This window comes from Anopheles bellator, chromosome 2, assembly GCF_943735745.2.
Source record: "Anopheles bellator chromosome 2, idAnoBellAS_SP24_06.2, whole genome shotgun sequence".
NCBI classification, from domain to species: Eukaryota; Metazoa; Arthropoda; class Insecta; order Diptera; family Culicidae; genus Anopheles; species Anopheles bellator.
In genome coordinates, this window is record NC_071286.1 from 50,056,700 (window position 1) to 50,075,588 (window position 18,889).

An 18,889-nucleotide genomic window follows, 5' to 3' on the forward strand; every position below is an offset into this window, starting at 1 on the left:
TACAGTCAATGAACACTCTGCAGTCTCTGTACCTCTGTCCAGTCGGAAAAGTGCCACCTCGGTTTGCAATCGTCGAACAATTCACTGTCGCAGGCTTCGATCGCTTTGGGCTTCAGGCTTTGATCGCAGTCGTTTTCCGGGGCAAACTGATCGTTGCGTATGCAGAGCACCGTCCTGGAGCGGGTCAAGTTGAAACAATCGCCCGAGCACTGTAACAGAAGAGCGATTGGAGGTTCCGTTTGTTTCTTCAATTTCATTGAATTCGAAAGACGAAACTCACCAACGTCCACGGTCCGGTGAACCACTCGCCATACTCGCACGCCCGATCGCTGGTACACTCTCGCGAAGTCTCCGGCATGAGGCGCAGGTCGCACCGTTCAAAGTTGGGCGACGAGCTGCGATCGCAGAAGATCGAACGGGTCTGCAGTCCGATACCGCAGGTCGTCGAGCAGCGTGTACTCCAGTTGGCCGTTATCCAGATGCCGGTTTTTTTCGATTCAGCCCGATAGTGGATGCGGTTTATGTCCTGCCGCTGCTGCCCATAATGGCCGCTGACGACGGTTCCCGTCGACGTGGTATCCGCATCGTTCTGTGTCCCGGTAACGCCACGCCCAGCCCCGTCCCCCAGTGCATGATGTTGGGGCTGCTGGTGACCGCGATGGCCTCGGTGGTGGCCGTGATGTTCTTGCTGTTGCCCATTTCCGGTCTGCCTATGGCGCGGTGGTTCAACCTGTGGCGCTGCAGAATGCGGGACGGATGCCGCTGGTGTCGGTTTGACAACCCGCGAGCATTCGCACTGCTCCGTACTCGGTGGTAGCTCGTCCAAGCACGCCCCATTGCTGACCTGTATCACGATGCCGGACAGTAGCTCCTGGACGCACTTTACTTCACGCGTCCGGAAAACCGCTTCGTCGTACTTTTCCTCGCAGTTGCACTGATTCCAGTCACCCAGCTTCCAGTACGCCGGACACGGCTGTGTGTTGCAGCGCATCAGGTTTTCGTTCAGGATCGGTTGCTGCAGGTGGGTGCACCGTTTGGGGGAAAACACCCGCGTCGGGGACTCGCGGACACACTTGATGATCGGCTGCTGGATGCCTCCGCCGCACGACTTGCTGCACGCGCTGAATCCAATCACCTTCCAGAGGTATTTCCGCTTGCGCTGGCCGACTGCCCGACCGGAAGTGCTGGTGGTGCCGTTACTTGCAATCGTCACTGGGCGTTGCTTCGGCACACGAAGGTTCGCTTTTTCGGAAATTTCGTTCGCAGCTAGAAGCAGGAAAGCAAACGTAAGAGGAAACAGGAAAACGTCACCAGATGCGACGGGAGCGTACCTTCTGAGCGCGGATCTTCCAGCGATGATGGCTCTGCAGACACCGTGCTGACTGGCAGCAGATACTCGTACTTGATACCCGGGTTCGGTGACTGAGAGAGAAGAAACAGCTGCACCGGTTCGCTGGTAGGCCCGAGGGCGGTCACCCACTCCGTGATGCCCTCCACGTGCCGGAAGCTGCTGTTCGACCCGTTGTTCAGCCCATCAATTCGGCGATAGTCGAACACGGTCCCGGCGGCAACGTAATGGCCGCTAAGCGAGATCGTATAGTCTCCGTTGATGAAAAATCGCTGATCGTTTGTTTTGAGCGCTGTAAAACAAGAGAACAGTTAATGAATGTCTGGAAAATTCACATGAATTTGGATACTTTTCTGGAGATCTCTGCGCCCTGGGGCATGTGGAAAGAATATCATGCATGGCCGCAACGTTGCATAGCTCTCGATATGTTTGAACACAAGTTCAATAACAAAAAAATCAAACACAATAACAATACTTACGTGCGTTTCTAAAAACCCAAAACCTTTCTTGGGACACCTCAAAATCTGACATCTTCCAAAATAAAAGAAAAAACCAATCGCTGGCCGCAGTTGAAGGACTAGTTAATCAAGTGCGCAGAGCGGAAGTCGACCATAGCCTGCTTCTGGAGCTCAACGGAAGTGTCCCTGCCGGAAAGAGGTTCACAAAATCCCCTGACCAAGTTTGCTGAATACGGCCGATGGCTTAGCAGCTTCCAGCTTGTATTTTGAAGCAGTTTTGCTTCGTATCCAGGCGCATTGTCATGGAGCCAAGTTACCACACCGTGTCTTCTGGCTCATTCTGGTCGTTCTATGACCAATGCATGGATCAAATTGATCGATTGACGTCACCAGCGATCTGTGTTAACGGTTTCACCAGGGTTAAAAGCTTCTGTGGTACACCACACCTTTCTGGTCCCACCAGAAAGTCCTTTTTAGGAGTTTTCGACGCTCTTTGTTTGTTAAGTTAAAATCGCCATGTTTAAATTTTTTTAACCACTACGAGAAGCACTGCGAGCATATTCCATGAGCACTCCAAGATTACTTGGAAACTGGTAAAACAGTAAGTACTGAATATTATTGTAATCTGCATATTGTTGAACCATGTGAACGAAAAAAATGTGAAAAAGACCCGTTTGCAGAAACGAAACATCCTCTTTTATAAACCCCGGATTTGTTGGAGCTTACTTCCAAAGCAACTTCCATCTGCTTCCAGACCCAAACAACAATCATGCGTTGACACCGCTTTTCATCAAATGATGAGGTCATAACAGCTGTGGAGGCGTACCTTGAAGCCCTTACAGATTCTCACTTCAGGGATGGAATTCATAAATTGGAATCGCGTTGGAACAAGTGTATTCAGGCGAGACTACACTGACACATTTTGACGGAAACGCAACGTTGTGCCAGTCAGTCAGGAAGTACATACGTTCTGCTTCAATCCGGTCACAACTTCTTCGTGTGTAATGCCGCTTTGAAGCCGTTTGCTGCCTTCAAACTATTTATGGGCCAAGCAGACGCAGCATGAGTACCTCAATAAACATTGCTCCCTCCCTGCCTCCCCTTGCTGCCCCGAGGCGAATGAGGCGAACTTTTCTTAGCCCCATCACTGCGGGTTGGCATTTCCTTTTTACTCCCAGTTCCTATTGTTCCTCCGTGCAGGCAATTCAGGCTTTCTTTTGGCCAACCGTTCTCCGCTCACCTTCATTCGACACCCTTTCTTGGCTCGGCTCTGGGATATGTTTTATTGAACCCAACGACGCTTAAACTATAACCTGAGCTGTCGTGCCCCTATTGCCCGAGTTCCAACAGCGCTAGACGAAACAAAAAACACAGCGGGCCTGGGTCCGGGCGACACAACACAAGGCAGTTCCGGTGTTGCGGTGCATGAATTAATGGGCGATGTTTCGCCGGTGCTGGCGCCTCTTTCGGATGGAAATGGACGGTAAATTAAGGTGTGCATCGGACAGATTTCCATCTTAATTTGGTTATGGGTGCACCACATGCATAGCTTTTGTCCTCTTTGCTGCCACAACAGAGGGGATTGTGCATCGTTCGCATGGTGGAGGGGGAAGGCATGGGGGGGTTGTGTAGGGATAAATCGAGCACATCCCGGGCCCGGGCCCGATGGTGCAATGCGGAAAGCCGTTCGGCGACGCGTTGGCGTTTGGACTTTTTCCCCTGTGAGAACTGTGCATTCGAATGACGCCTGGCCGGTGTTGCGTTCGTGAACGGGCCTGAGCATATTCTATAATCGTCTGGAAAGGGAGCAAACCGAGCAAACACTTTCGGTGGCGGGACCATCAATCTGAATTTATCTCAATTGGCCGAACCCGGCATGGATCGCGCGACTGTGCGGTTGTTGCTTCATTATTCTCCGATTTATGCGTTATTTTATGATAATTTCTCTTTCCGTCGAGTTTCGGCATGATTCACTAGCACTTGGAAAATGTATTAGCAAATGGTAATACCGAACCGCGCAAGTCACCGGGACGGCGTGCGAAACAGGGTACAGGGTTGCTCGGGGATCAAAAGCAGACGAATGGAGCAGACTTTAAACCCATTATTGGCCGGATCGGAGTCGGTATCAGTGGCAGTGCTGGTGAACACAAATGCATTGCGCAGTAACACCTCACATTTTGCATTTTTAGTTTAACCAAGCAAACAGCAAACAAAAAATCGCCATCGGGTGCGAGATCCCATACGTTATGGTGCTCGAAGCTCGAAACGCAGGAATCTGACCCTCGAATCCCAGGGATCCGTCGAGTGCATCATTTATTTACGAGATTTCGGCACGCGGAAACGGAACTTCTCTCCCGGCTTGCTGCAGAAGCGCAAAAACAGCATCAGGGGTTAAGGTCCCCAGCACCGCACTACATTGGCACAATGGACCATCTACGAGACTGTTACGCGATACGTGCATATGTATCGGAGATGCATAGGTGTAAAGAGAGGCAACATTTAACCATCAGTCAGAACCGTAGTCTGTCGGTCGTTAATGTCCAGATGGGTCCTTGCGTCCTTGCGGTGACTGTTGGCATACCAATTAAAAGAAGTAAAGGAAAACGGACCACAGCGAAGTGTCATCCGGTTCCGGCGAGCAAATGGTCTCCTCTTCAGCCAGCCATACACTCGGAACTTGAGGACACTTTCATCGTTTTCATTAGAGATGGCATTCGCTTTTATTGGCCACTCTGAAGAGGGGTCACGGCATAAACTAAAAAAAAAGATAACATTCACACCCCCGTAAAAGTGGGCCGCCGTTATTTTTAAGATGATCCGGGTGCTCTTCTTTGAAAAACCGTCGGAAAGTGCATTAACAAAGTGTGATCCTCGGTTAACACATCGGTGGCCAATCGTGCGAGCTGCGCGCGTTACTTACCGAGATAGTTCTGGCTGTTCTGCAGCTCGGTGACCGTTATGTTCGACGCTCCGGATGGGATGGTGGCCACGTGGACGTAGCCATTGTTGGGATTGGTCTTCGTGTAGATGCCCGAAACTGGTCGACACACAGTAGTCCCGCACCGGACGGCGCCATTGTTCATGAACGTGCCCGAAATTACGCCACTGTTATGAACGGCCTGGAATGAAATCGGAACGTGTTATGTAAAGTAGGTATCGTTCGCAGAAAGAACCATATTGCCAAAACTGAATCTTCCTGAATCCTTGAATCTCCAAGATTCTGAATTGTGCGACAGGGTGCACATATACTAGTACAGGGAGGTACAAACACAACCGTACAGCTAATATGGGTCACTTAACATCATGTTTTTGTTTTCGGTTAATTGAACGTGAGACGACAAGACGACGCGAGACAGAAAGGCTGGCCGTGAAAGCGAAACACTTTCGGTCTTCTACTCTGCTTTCTCGGCGGAAGAAATACGGTTCTAAAAAAACGTTTAGAAAACGTGGCAGAACTTTATTCTGTGCACCAGGCTCAGAAAGGAACGCAACACCTGGTTTCTCAATTACTTTGCGAGGGGGCCAGGTGGCCAGGAAAATGTCTTCCGTTCTTTTGACTCTTAAGAAACGTTGTTTGCTTTTAATTTCCTCGTGCCTTGGCCTCAAACTCGCCGGTTCGGTGTGTGGTGGCAAGGAGCTGCAGTGCGGCGTGTTTCCGATTGAGTGTTTTGCTCTTTACTCTACGAAACCTTTTCTAACAAAAAACCGCTACATCCGCACACGAAGTGGATTGGTGGCCCTTTGAGAGTCTCAAAAAGTGACGAAATCGATTGATTTCATTTGCTCGAATGATACCATAGCAACTAGACGCGGCCTCCTTAGTGGGGAGCATACCACACATAAGTCGTAAACATTCAACACAACACATGATGATGAAAAATGTTTAAAAATAATTGAAGGATCATTGTAGAATGCAGTAGGATCTTGGACGTAAGTAGACATAAATTAACCGATGTATTAACGTAAATGAACCGATTAAATAAAGTTAAACAGTTGATTATTGATTATACTTAGATTTTTCTCACTGAATTTGATAAGTAGTCGGGTCATCTCCAAAATCAAATCAAAACATGTTAATCGATCAGATTCATCAACTTAGAAATCCTTTTTAATCATGTTTTTTACGTCTTTAAATCGGCACTGCCTAGCAAAAGTAATGTAAAGCCGGACAGGAAACAATATTGGTAAAACTATGCTAAGCTACTAAGCTTTTCGTACAAATTGCAAATTAGAGCCGCCACCACCGGGCAGCCATTAAAACATCATAAAACGAAGCTACACTCAATACTGAACTCATGAAAATCAATTAATCATTCTCACGATGGTCCAAAGGTCTCGGCCAAGCATTAAAGGGAAATTCGCTGCAAACCTGTTGGCTACAAGCCACGGGAACATTGCCGGACCGGCTCGAGAATTCGCTTAATTATTCCATTTTCTCACTTCCGAACAGCAATCCGCTGTGGTAATCCAGTCGGAATAATTAAGACACCGTTTGCACGATAAAAACACCCAGAAACGCACGAAGGTGTCCTGTTTCTTTGATTAAATAAGCGCTGAAAGCCACCAGTTGCGACCACTTCGGGGGTGCGCGAGCGGTCTCGGGCCCGTCCCCGAAAGGAGTCCATTGCCGGCCGTTAGTTTACCTCTGAGTTTAAAGTTTGGCATCTAATCCACCCTCTAACAACAGTCTTGCTACTCGGGGTAGCTCGGGAATAAATTTCCATAACTAAGAGCTATCGCCTCCCGTAGAAACAATACTCTTGAGTCCGATATATCATGCTACTCTCGGCGTTGGGACTCGGCAAACCCTCAATGGTGGCCCTCTCAATTGCTGCAAGCACAGAGGGCACATCAGTGCTACTTACCACCAGTACTGCAACGGCAACGATCCGGAGGAATGATGTTTTTAAAAACATTTAAAACAGTTCAACTTGCGTTAACTTTTTACTAAACACTCGCACAGGGAAAGGGCAGAGCCGTTTCCAAGGGCAGGACACGGAACGGAAGAAATCACTGAGCACAACTATTCTCTAAAGTCGAATAGTCCTTCATGCACAACGAAGTGGAGTCGGTTGTTTCTGTAAGGACAGCAAGGTTGCTGAAAACGATTGTAAAGCTGAATAGATCGAGCGCGGATGTGAGTAATTCTCAGCTCTGTTTTTGACGTATCCCCGCTCTGTTACCAAACGTGGAATATTTACTTAAAAATATTACATTTAACAGGTAATATATTTCTACGGCTAATTAATCACTGCGAAACCGGTGAATATTTGATTTTGAACTTTTGAACACATGACTAGACAACTAGAGAGAACCACTCGTGCTTCATTTACATTCGTTGATGATGTTGTTCATGTTGTAAACTTGAAAAACTTTGTGGTTGCACTTATTAGCGGGAAGAATCGTTGCTGTAACGTTGTACTACTCGAACACTCCTCGATTTAATCACTACACCACGTCGGTAGAACCGGGAACCAGGTATTCATCATTTATCACGCAAAAGAGTTGTCAACATTGCCATTAAGATTATCGACACCTCTCGGGTCAGCCATATTCTCGGGTCTAACATATTGCTTGAATTTTATTGCTTACACTTTGCATATTATAGACAACCACCTTCCCTGAAGTGCCCAAACGGTGGCTTCTCGCAACGGCTAAACCTTTTCCACGGAAAAGGATCCGACGGCATTAGCATGATCAACCGGGGAACGCTAATGTATAGGGAGAGTGACGAACGTGTCGTAAGTATCCTGTGATGACAAACGGCAAGCTAGCTTAAAAACATCAATTTTTTGCCAACCACGGCAGGAGGGAAAGGAATTATTGTGTTGAATATTATTTTCCCCAACGTTTTCCTACTTGGCTCATTTCCCCAAACATCTACTAAAGCGAATGCGCCAATGTGATGCTCCAGATAAGTAGTAATTGCAATGTCCAGTTTTTCTAGTAACGACAGCGAAATTCCGTATAGCAAGGGCAGGTCTCAAGACGTCAATCCACCGTTGGACGTTGGACTAAAACCAAAACTAAACGAAACACAACGGCAGGTTATGGTTTGTGGCGCGAAGCAGAAAGTTTGCCGATTAAGTTATATTAATTACGCACCATCCAACGCAACTCGTCCATAAACTGGCATTCCTTTTTCGTTCTGGCGCACCCAGTTTCTATTAATCCCCACATAATCCCCGATTCACGCGCGGCAATGCCGTGACGGATATCAAAAGATTGCTTGAAAAAACGTGCTGTGGAAAGATTTCGTGGAGAAAAGTTTCGAAGAGCCATCCCGTCACTAAGCGGTGATTAAGTTAGTCGGCAACCCGGCTATCAGCGGGGCACCTGCCCATCGGGAGTCCGGCAAACGGCGGACAGCCGACGGCAGGCTTATTCCCGCGTCGATCTTCATTACACTTTCATAACCTATAAAGTGTTATAATTTCATTTCGGCCACCCGAACCCGTCCCGAAATTTATTGGATTGCACTGACGCTGAAAACACCACTAGACTTCGTTGGTCCTCGTAGGTTGACTCACAAACTACCGCTCGTCTTCAACCAATCCGTCTTAGCACCGTGAAGTTTGACGGTTTGGTTGATTGCCGACATTTTATTGATAACTTTGTCGACTTGCTGAAGACCACTCGTGGTGTGTCAGGTATGATTTTCAGCGAACGAAGATCCTGTTTGGTTTCACCGGTTTGCCTCACAGGTTTAGGAATGACAAGCAGCAAGGGCGAGGAATTCAACAAAGTTGCATTTCTATCTCGGACAGACAGTTTACTGTATCGGATCGGAGTAAGACGCGATGATGGCGCGACTCCAGAAACCTGGCTTGCCATGGGATCCGCTAACTAGGTATTTGTTCCGGATAAATTGTGTTTTCTTTTTGTTATGCCCTCAAGGGTCCTTTTACTTATGCTGCAGCAGAAAAGGAGGACAGCATAGGCCCCCAAGAGCGTAAAAGTTAAATGATATGAATAAGCCTCTTCGCTAGGCTTCGTGCGGCTCATCGGGGCGATATGCACTTTGTTCTGTCTTCCCGTGTTGCCCATTTCTTTACTTATTTTTATAGGATGATGAAGGTAAATTGGTAAGTGCGCCAAGGTTCGTTACAATCGAGGAGAGGTTCGTTTTGCACATTATAAAGTTTCTCAGTCCGCTGCAGCGACAGCAGCGATATATGAAATGAATGGGGCAGGTTTGATGCAACTTTTTAAACCAAATGTACATTTCAACTATGGCGTCGTTCGTCAAATCTATAAAAAAAAGCCAAACTGCTCCGAGAAACACGCTCTGAAGGCCAAGAATCCAATCTTATCACTAAACCCTCGCCTTCGAGTTGTTTCAATTTTCCCGAAACGGCTATCCAGAGCGAGGATGATTGAAAATATATCTTACGCCTCGGAGTCGGACTGTCCGAAGTAAGAAACTAGCTCCTTCATTCTGACTAGTCGGTAGCACAGCAAATTCTTTCTTGCCGAGCAGACTTTTGCCGGTCAGAAGCACTCTCTGGTTTTCTATTCATGGCAACACCTGCTATCGGGATTGAATCAAGAAACCAATATACTCCTGTATGAAAGAGCAGTGAAAGAACCCATCTTAAGTGTGCATCTCGGCGTAGAAAGGCCTTCAGAAGTTTATATGGGTGTGCCGGTCCAACTAGCGATCACGCAGGACACTCCGGCACGAATGATGCCGTGCAAGGTTTATTCACTCAACATTGAGGCCATTCTACGGTGTTCTTCGTTGCATGGTGTTGTTTTCATCATCGTTTCATCCCGTAATAGATGTATGTTTGAACTATGTTTGATAACCAACAGCAGAATTTGGGCGCATTTTTTGAAAATATTCCAAAAGTATCAATGAATGTGTTCAGCAGTCGATCACTTTCTTTGTGCAATGATAAGTATTTTATGATACAATGGAGTAGAGACGGAAATTTCCTGCGTAATAGTAGAAAACCCACGAGCAACGTGTTCTAAACACGCTTTTTCTTTACCATTCGGGCGGTTTGTTTTTAATGGAAATGCCAAGCAGTCGAAAGCAATGGCCGAGGAGAGCAAGTTATTGCTTTCAGATGCCTCCGGATGTTTAAGAGGACGAAGATCAAAGATAATGACGGGGTTGAGATGTACCCGTGTGCGCGGTGCTATTATGGAGCATTGCGAAGCACCAGCGAAGCATTGCGCCGAGCATAATCGCGAAAGCCGTGCCTAAGGGTTGCATTTTGCATTATACGAAACGAGAGAAAGACCTGTTTTCTTTCAATATTGCTACAAACAATTTCATTATAGAATCTTGCACAATACGATCCAAACTTTCGCCCAAGGGTCTGGCCGAGCTAGCTGAGCTAGCAAAGCTGTCTAACATCAAACGGGCGGGCTTTTTGGAGGCCGGAATGAGCCTATTGAAGAATGTTTAAATAGCCATCGGGCATAGCTCTTATTTTGTCCACTATTCCGAAGTTTTAATAACACCAAAAACGAATTATGTGTGGTGTGTTTTTATCATCCAAAGGCATGCCAGTGTTTGGTATGATAAGATCCACTTATCACTATCGGTGAAGCAAAACCAATGAACTGACTTGATTAAGGCCGACCAACCGTCGTTTATTGACAAGCATATGCAGATTGGTACACATAAGACGAGTCGCTGACAATTATATCGCAATCATTATCGCCCACATGGTGCCCGATGCACATGGGGTCCCAGATTATAACCAATATTCTGCATCAAAAAGTGCTTTGACCAAAGCGGCAAAACCGTGTAATTTATTACGGCAGTAGTTTATTTGCCAACAACGGTTTTCACCGCTTCCCGCAAAGAGATAATTAATTTTTAAAATTGTTCCATCATCGCCCGCGGCCACAAGAGTGGCGCGTTGAAAATGATGTGCTCAAGTCCCCGAGCGGAGCTTATGGAGTGCACCCGGAGGATATTGATGAATGTTTGATTTTGGTCAGTAATTAATAGGCATTCGGGCTGGCGCTGGCGGGCGCTCCCAGTTCCGAGGAGATTCCGATCAAGAGGCGCGAGCGGAGGTTAATCCCATTGCGGCAGCATTATCATTATGGGACTGTAAATGAATACACTTTCACAGGCGGAATGTTTACGACTAGTGCCCATTATTCGCGTCGATAATGAAGAGCTGCAGCCAGTCCGAAGCGCTCAGTAGCAGCGTTGCCCGACACGCAATCGATTATCGGGAGCGGTGAGGCACACCGTCGTTTATCTGGGGCGATTGGTGCATACAAGTCGTTAGTACGAGAGCATGATCCGGGGTAAATTAACAGGAGGACGGGTCCGGTCACCAGAGCGGTGCCGATTGATGTTGTGCCTTTGTGTCTGATTTGGATTGGAATTGGATTTCTATGCGAACCCTCCACTATCCAGCCAGAGCGTGAAAAAGGGATAGGAATGTGAGGCTCTTCAGTGCCGAGTATCAGCGCGAGAGCTGATGGGCTTTCCATTGACAGACCCCGTCAGCTTCCGTTCAGAATTGCGGGGCCTGACGCTGAAGTAACATCAAATGTTTTCAACCATGAGTGGCTCACCACCTCGACGTAGCTGGTATGGCGTCGTTTCCGTGGAATCATTACGCCAGTGGCGGTAATTGAAATTAAAACTCATAAAATAATAATGTCTGCTTAGAGGCCTGAAGCAAATCCCGTGGGCCCAGCCCGTCTGCGAAGGCAATTTCACAGTCCTGCCCGGAACCGGAGTTCGATGGAGGGAAGTACCGGGAAATCCGATGAGTGAACAAGGTTTGCCGTTGGCCGTTGGTGTCGGAGCTACACGAAACGGCGTATCCGATTCCGCACACTCAACAAGTAGCCAGAAATCAGGCATCACAATCAGGCAGCTACACTCAGGATGAAGGAAATGAAGTGCCAAAAGCGTTGTGTTTTGCTGGTGAAACGCGTTTAAGAAAAACAGAAAAAATCCAAAAGATATTCTGAGGCCATCGTTGAACGGAAGCATTTTATGGAAATGACTATTTTTCCACTTGAATGCTATTGTTTCAAGCAATGGGATGCGATCCGGCACCAAAATAAATTTTGGTTATATTGCTTCGGCTTTGCCCGTCAGTTTGTTAACGGGTCACTTCTGAATATTGTCCCACCGGAGAGTGTTTTCTGTAAGCCATATGTGATACACTTTTTTATTTGGTTGCAAAAAACAAATGGCTTAATATTTTTCGATGCTTGAATTTTGATTTGAAAGGTGCCTTCAAGACGTTTTTTGTATGGAAAACAATTTTGGTCAAATGTCCACCACGGTTGGCTTAACAGTAGCTCATTGGATCGACCCATTGTTGAGTACATTTTCGAATGTCGCTTGACCTATCACGGCCATAGCAATTCGAATTTGGCGCTAGAGGTGGTTGCAATGGTTGCTGGTTTGTTCGTGTAACTATTACACTATTAACATATTAACATAACTATTAACATAATAACCACCGAGGTGGAAATGAGCTTCAATGGAATGAAATGAGAAATATCGCACCGCTTGAGTTGAAGGCCTACCACTTTGGAAATAAGTTTTTCATGTTTTCCAACTCTCTGCAATCAAAATTGTATTTTATACATAAATGTCTTGAGTGAGCCTTTTAAATAAAAGTTCGGCGTGACATATCTAGTGTTAAGGACCTTTTACTTTAAGAAAACGATTTGGTTATTCCCGTTACCTTCCGGTGCAGAGTCTGCATTGAGTGCCTTAAGTGAACATTTTCGAATGTTTTAACCATTAATGACGACGACTAACCTACACTGTGCCAATAGGCAGTCTGCACTTCATATTTTATGTACCGCAAAACTCAATAACGACCGGTAACGGTAAAGTCCCAACACAAGACCCGCTAACCGATGCAAAGCTGTGTTGTGGCTCGAATGTCACTGAACACCCTCCACAGTCGGCGCTCGGAGCAGACATGGGCCGTCGAATGCACACTATCGGCCCCAGCGATCCCCTGGAAGCCGGAAGTTCAACCTTCCAGGAGCGGCAGCGATTGCATGAGATGCATTGCATTTTGTTCGCTCAGCAGAGAGAAAAGCAATCACCACCACGGTGGAGCTAGTGTAGCCCGGCGGGCGCTGTGCTTAAAAGGTGGAAAATACCAAAGCATTCCCATGTCCTGGCCAATGTGGAGGAAAATGGTAGTACATGTTCTTTGTGAGGCCAGCAAAACATCACGGGCAGTTACCGTGGGCCAGGAAGTTTCTTCGGCATTTGATAGTATTGCGTTTGCTAATGAGAACCCTTTATTTTGCAGCACTAGAATTGCTCAAAAACCTGGAACCAAAACTGGCTTGACCCTTCTGGAGGTGAATCATTCGAATGAAGTCGGTGAGATACTGATCAAAACGTGCAAGGGTTCTGAAAAAAACAAAACAATTAGGATCGTGCTATCATAACTTCGAGGGGAAAAAATGGTTTTGATTACAAAGGTTGAAGCAGCTCCTAGAACGGTGTAGAGCTACTTCAAGCATGAAACCTTTCGTAATTCGTTTGTAAAAAGGAATCATTCTGTACGAGTAGTTCTCCTGTGCCAGGCGGGACTTTAAGAGTGACCTTACTGGTTGTGGGGTAGCCGTCAAGTGAAGCTGTCCATTTTAACAGCGACACCGGCCAATGTGACATCTTGCCAGCGTGCCAGCACCATTTAGCCAGTGGATTGAAGATGTTATCTTGAGCAGTTTTATTAAGCTTTCGCCACGCCAAACCCAACGCCAGTGAGTAAGGCACAAAGACTGGTGCACCAGCTATGCAAAGTAATTAAAAATCCCGGATGATGCATGTTTGATGATAGCAGCACCAGCAGCAGGTAGCGGCACCACGTGTCTCCACATGGTGCACATGGCGCTTCAGGCGTCCACAATAATGCTGAGAATATCGGGGTTGGGGCTGCCGTTAGGCCGACCACGGGTCGTCCTCGGGTCGGAAGCGGTGCTTCTTCGGAAAATGGGCCATGCGTCCATGTTGCGCGGTGGTTTTGGGCAGCGAACGATAAGCGGTGGGTCACTTTATTAAGGACCGAAGGATGTGAAGCATCCCCTGCCTGAGGAGGAGTGGTACCAGCCGGCGGTTTCCCAGTAATGGGATTTCAAGGTGTAGGGACACCGCCGTGTACTATGGAAGTTTATACAGTAAATCGCCAAAAGCAACAGCGCGAAAGAAAGCAAAAAAAGCTTTCCCGGTCGAGTGTGTGCATTAACCGGAAATTACCCCTGGGACACGGAACTGTGGAGCGAAAATCGAGAGAGAAAAAAAGACTCCACATTTGGCGAAACCCACCTTAATCGTGGTGCCGGCGACGACGACGACGATGACGATGAGTCAGGGACCGGGTCGGGTGCTGATGGAACAATTATTTTATGAGCCACCCAGCCAGCCAGACCAAACCCCACATTTGAATGACTTACACGACGTCGACGTGGGGGTAACAAATGTGCTTTTTTATGCGCGGCGAAATACAATTAATGAAACATATTTTCCGCCCGACCGGGTGTTATTGTTTCATCGCCAGTTCAATATCGTTAAGCAAACAGATCGTTTTGTTTTCGCTAACGAAAAGTAATACCGGTTTTCTATAAATTCCCTACCGTTCGGAGCCCAATGCCGTGTCCTTTTTAATTCAAGGACAGGGCTTCGAGAACGGGATGGCTTTTCGTTTGTCGTTTGTCTAACACGAACACGCATTGCTTAACGGACATACTGGATATCCATTTGCATATTTCGGTGCGTAATTTCGCTGTGTACCTTTGGCTTCGGTTTCGAGTCCTACATTAGTGCCTTACTTTGGTATGTAGTGTGGTCAACACTGGCCGTCGGCTTGTCGCTAAGTGAGGCATGAACGAAAGATCAACAAGCCGCGATGGAACACCTGATCCCTATGCTAAGCCATTAGCCACTTGTTGTCGTCCGCTGCACCCTTGGCCTTAGCAAACTTGGCTTGGCTTGGGACTGGTGGGATCTACATAAACTTCAGGCGGACGACGACGTTTCCCAACGAGTTCGACCAGAAAGATCATTGTCCCAGATGGATGGCCGGCAATCAGTAGATGACCGTTGCCTTTTTGGGGGACTTAAGCCACAAAATAATTCAAATAATAATGTGAGGTCCAAGACACATCGAAAGGCAACGAAAGCTAGGCCGTAGGTCTTCCGTGCGAATTGGGCTGTAGATATCAACGTGATCTCTAGAGCCGTTCAGCCTTTCCATCGACATGGTCCGAGGGCGTGAAGAAGAGAGTACATTTATGTTGACCCACCAGTAACGAAATTCATCAACCATTTGCTCACCTAATATCCTAATAGTTGAAAGGCCTAATATCGTCATTTACACACCTTAAAGCACCGACGGTGGCGCCGGTGTACGTCCACGGAGAGTTGGGAGTGACAGGTGAAGACTGCGGTTGGATTGGTCAGCAGGGACGCTAAACATGTTGCGTCATTCCCATGACGCAGGACCTACTGATAAATGCCAAAAAAAGCAAAATGGGCACTCGGGCTATGCTCTCTCCGTACGCAGACTTGTAGGCCAGGTCACTAGCCTTTTTGTTTTGTTTTTCCTTGTGGAAAGTCAATAGTGTACAAAACATTGCTGTTGCTGCTGCCTGTGACCATGCGGCAGGTTTTTGCATTTTTTGTGGATTGTTTTAAAAGCTCTGTGTTTGCTTCTTTTGTACATTTTGTGTATACACGCGAGTTAATGATAGCGACATTACTGCAACTTCAACATCGAAAACTGTCGAAAACGTATGTAGAGTGCAACAACGCAGCATATCGAGTCTTTTCGCTGCATGCGATCTGCGCACAGATCACCAATTGAGTTGTGGGACTCGATCCACACCTCGGCAGATTGACCTTATTTTTGATTGATTGCAACGGAGACATGCAAATCATCTGCTGCTTTCTGTAACAATGTGGTCTTGTCGAACCTCCCCAGGCCAGCTGCGTGACAACGACGAGCATTAGCGACTACTACATCAACTTCAGGCTAAAACTCTAATATTCCGAGTTTGATTAATGAGTATTGTGTGGTGAGCTGGGAATTCTTATTTCAAGGAAACTCAAGGACGTTGCAGGGAACTATTGATCAACATCGTTTTCATTTATTTTCATTTAACCAACGCTGGGAGATAATATCTATGACTAATGTGCGAGATGGAAAAAGCATAACTAAATGCAATATCTGTTTTCGCTGGCCATAGGTGTTTCTCTTGTTTCATGTGTTTTTATCTCGGCGTGTAAGCAACACCTGATGGCAAAACAGATTCCTGGAAACTGGAATCCTTTACTTACTCAGTACTCAGAAATGGAAATTGCCTCCGGTTCGCTCAAATCTTCTAGAATTTTGCGCCATCCCCACTAGGCTAAAACTAATCTTCATCGTCTGCGGAAAACTAGAAACAGCCTTTCTACACCCATGGTAGGAAGCAGCCCAACACACCTAGAGAGCCGAGACATTTGGTCTTTTCTTGCCGCTCTGCGTTCACTGGTCAAGGATCTTCGCTGGCTGGCTAGTTGACTACACAGTGCAAGTACTTGCCCTTAATTATTTTGTATTTTGTCTTGTTTGCCTGCCTAAACATAGGCCCTGTGAGTGCAAGACTACCACCCGGTTGTTTCCTAGGCCAGGCTGACTATCTTCTGAAACATTTCGCGATTGTACCCTGGACCAGGTAAACCTTGGCGGTATGGTGACCCCACAGCTGCTTAACGACCACCGAGCGAGTATGTTGCCATCGTTTGGACCAAGGAAAGGAAAACCACGCTGAGAATGACGGATTCTGGAAAATCAGACGGCCTGAGTGCACCCGGACCGGACGGGGCCGGACCGGAGGTTTACTAGTAGTTATCCGGAGCGCCAAGCACGAGTAAAAGAAGAGCACTTTTTACGTAGCAACACCGGATAAGTTTGGCCTTCGCCATTCAATTCTCTCAGCCCTCAGACTCAGCAGGTGGATTCCTGCAGGACTTTTTGCTCGCTGACCTCGCCCGAATCCCCGAATTGCAGCTGAACCGTGCAGAACTCAGCCAAGCGCACAACTTTTGTGTTTATTCATCGCAAAAGTTCCCATCAATAGGTTGCTGGTCGTGTTTTGGTACACGGAAGCACACCAATTCTGTGTGTACTTTTGGTACAGCGCCACAGAATGTTTGGTGTCCCACGAGGCATCCCAGGTTCAGGGTGAAGTTCGAAAATGTGACGAAACTACGAAATTGATGATAACAGCCAGACAAATCTCCTCCACTACGACGTAACTGGCCAGCAACATATGCAGAACCGGCAATGCAGATGTGCCCTGTAGCTCTAGGCTATTCTCGTAAAACCGAATCACTCCATACAGAGGATTACTTCACCTCACCGGGATTTATGCAGTACGGTTTGAGAACTAAGTACCGCAGCCATGCTGCCTTGAGAAACGACGGAGTCGTGGATTTGCACACTATTTTTTCGCCGAAACCTTGAGACTGATTTGCTCCGAATTGGCTTCTGTTGATACAAAATCGTTCACCAAAAATTAATATGTTTTCTATGTGGTAAAACATTATCATTTGGAACGATTGCCTCGTTGTTTTCCATCGAAGATAGTGAAGATTATGGGCAAAAAAAAGAACACAAAACAAACGTATCGCGACAAACACCATAATCACACCAGCAACGGGGCTCGGGATCATCGAGCGTCCTCGGCGCGTAGCTGAAAATTCAATTCCCGACACAGCACCCAAAATCCTAACCGTATTGTGTTTCTCTTCGAAAAGAAGGACAACGACGCTACGTCTGTTCCTGCACATTCTCAGATGATTGTAGCGAAGCCGAGTGGAGCAGTGTCGGCGGAGCGGTGTTTGCATCGAAAATAAGGATCAATTTCCGCGTGTGTTCGTTCGATAATATCTCCAGCGCAATTCGACGAAAGTATGCGGAGCACATTCGGCGCTAACCGCTTTCCATTGTGATGTTAAGACACTCTGCTGCTGCTGCTGCTGTGTGGCCCCTGGGGCGTGTGCATTGTGGCTCACTGGCTGAGGACTAATCTGCATTATGTTGCCCTTTTCGCATCCCTCAGTACACACGGGTCAAATTAGCATCCCCGTATTTCGAAGCGAAAAATCCACCCTTTCCGGGAGAGCACATTCTGTTTTAAACTGGCTTTCGCCGAAGGTCTTGCTATCAGTCCTTGCTATACATTTGTCAACCACCACGATGTGACCTTCATCATTCATGCTTCCTTTTGGCGATAAATAAAACCACCACATCCCCAGGTCAGACGCGATGAATATGAATTTATTCGCGCAGCTCGTACGTTTTCGCCATAAGTTTTGGCCCTCCAAAATTCCTCCGGGGCTTCATAAAATGCTGTGTGTGCGAGGGGTCTTAACGCAGTCAAATTGCGCGCGGACGCTTGATTTACTGAGAAACAGATACACGGTGTGCTGGCACTGGCGCGACTGGGTATCGTCCACGGCGAGAGTCAATTTGAAGAAGGCCAAATATCTTCAGATGGAGTCTCTTTTTTTCCTCATTTCCCAGAGCCCCCATAAACCATGGGCCGTAAAACGCGAGTAACGCCGGAGCGAGGCGAGGACCTCTAAGTTACGTGCAGTTCTCAGGGAGCGCCTCAGGGAGCAGCCGATACGAGGCTGATACATCGCCGTTGAGCAAGGAAAAATCCGGAAAAAACACCAGTTTTTTCGCACCATATTTGTAAGGACTCGCACTGGTGATCCTCAGTTTCTACTCGGTCTGGGCGTCACCTCTGGACTGCAGCGCGCGAATTATGCTGCAGAAGAGCACTCAAGCGCTTATTATGTGCCTTTGTCATCGCCAGCGTCCCTTCGAGAGTGTCGCGCGCGGCTGTCGATTTCTAATTTCCCGCTGCAACGTGGCCCACTCTGAGAGGGTTGTTATGAAATTGGGAAGGCGTCTCCATCGTAAAGCGAAAATCGTCATCTTAAGAGATGGCCGTTTTTGCCGAGGGCCTGTTTGATCGTTTTCCAAGCGCCAAGGCTGAATCTGCGTGCCGGCGCAGCAGCGAGCGAGCTGGCGGAGTTTATGCTGGCGATTTTTAATGGCCCCTCCCG

At 47.3% G+C, this 18,889-nt stretch overlaps 1 protein-coding gene across 1 annotated transcript in view; it reads right to left on the minus strand.

Moving 5' to 3' along the window:
* Positions 1 to 18,889, minus strand: part of LOC131207661 (thrombospondin type-1 domain-containing protein 4) — a 52,561-nt gene that overhangs the window by 1,159 nt on the left and 32,513 nt on the right. The window contains exons 6-9 of the mRNA XM_058200284.1: positions 4,727 to 4,925; positions 1,332 to 1,640; positions 281 to 1,266; positions 33 to 209 (exon numbers count right to left, since the gene is read on the minus strand). Coding sequence (XP_058056267.1) covers positions 33 to 209; positions 281 to 1,266; positions 1,332 to 1,640; positions 4,727 to 4,925 — 1,671 coding nt within the window. The remainder of the gene's footprint in view (positions 1 to 32; positions 210 to 280; positions 1,267 to 1,331; positions 1,641 to 4,726; positions 4,926 to 18,889) is intronic.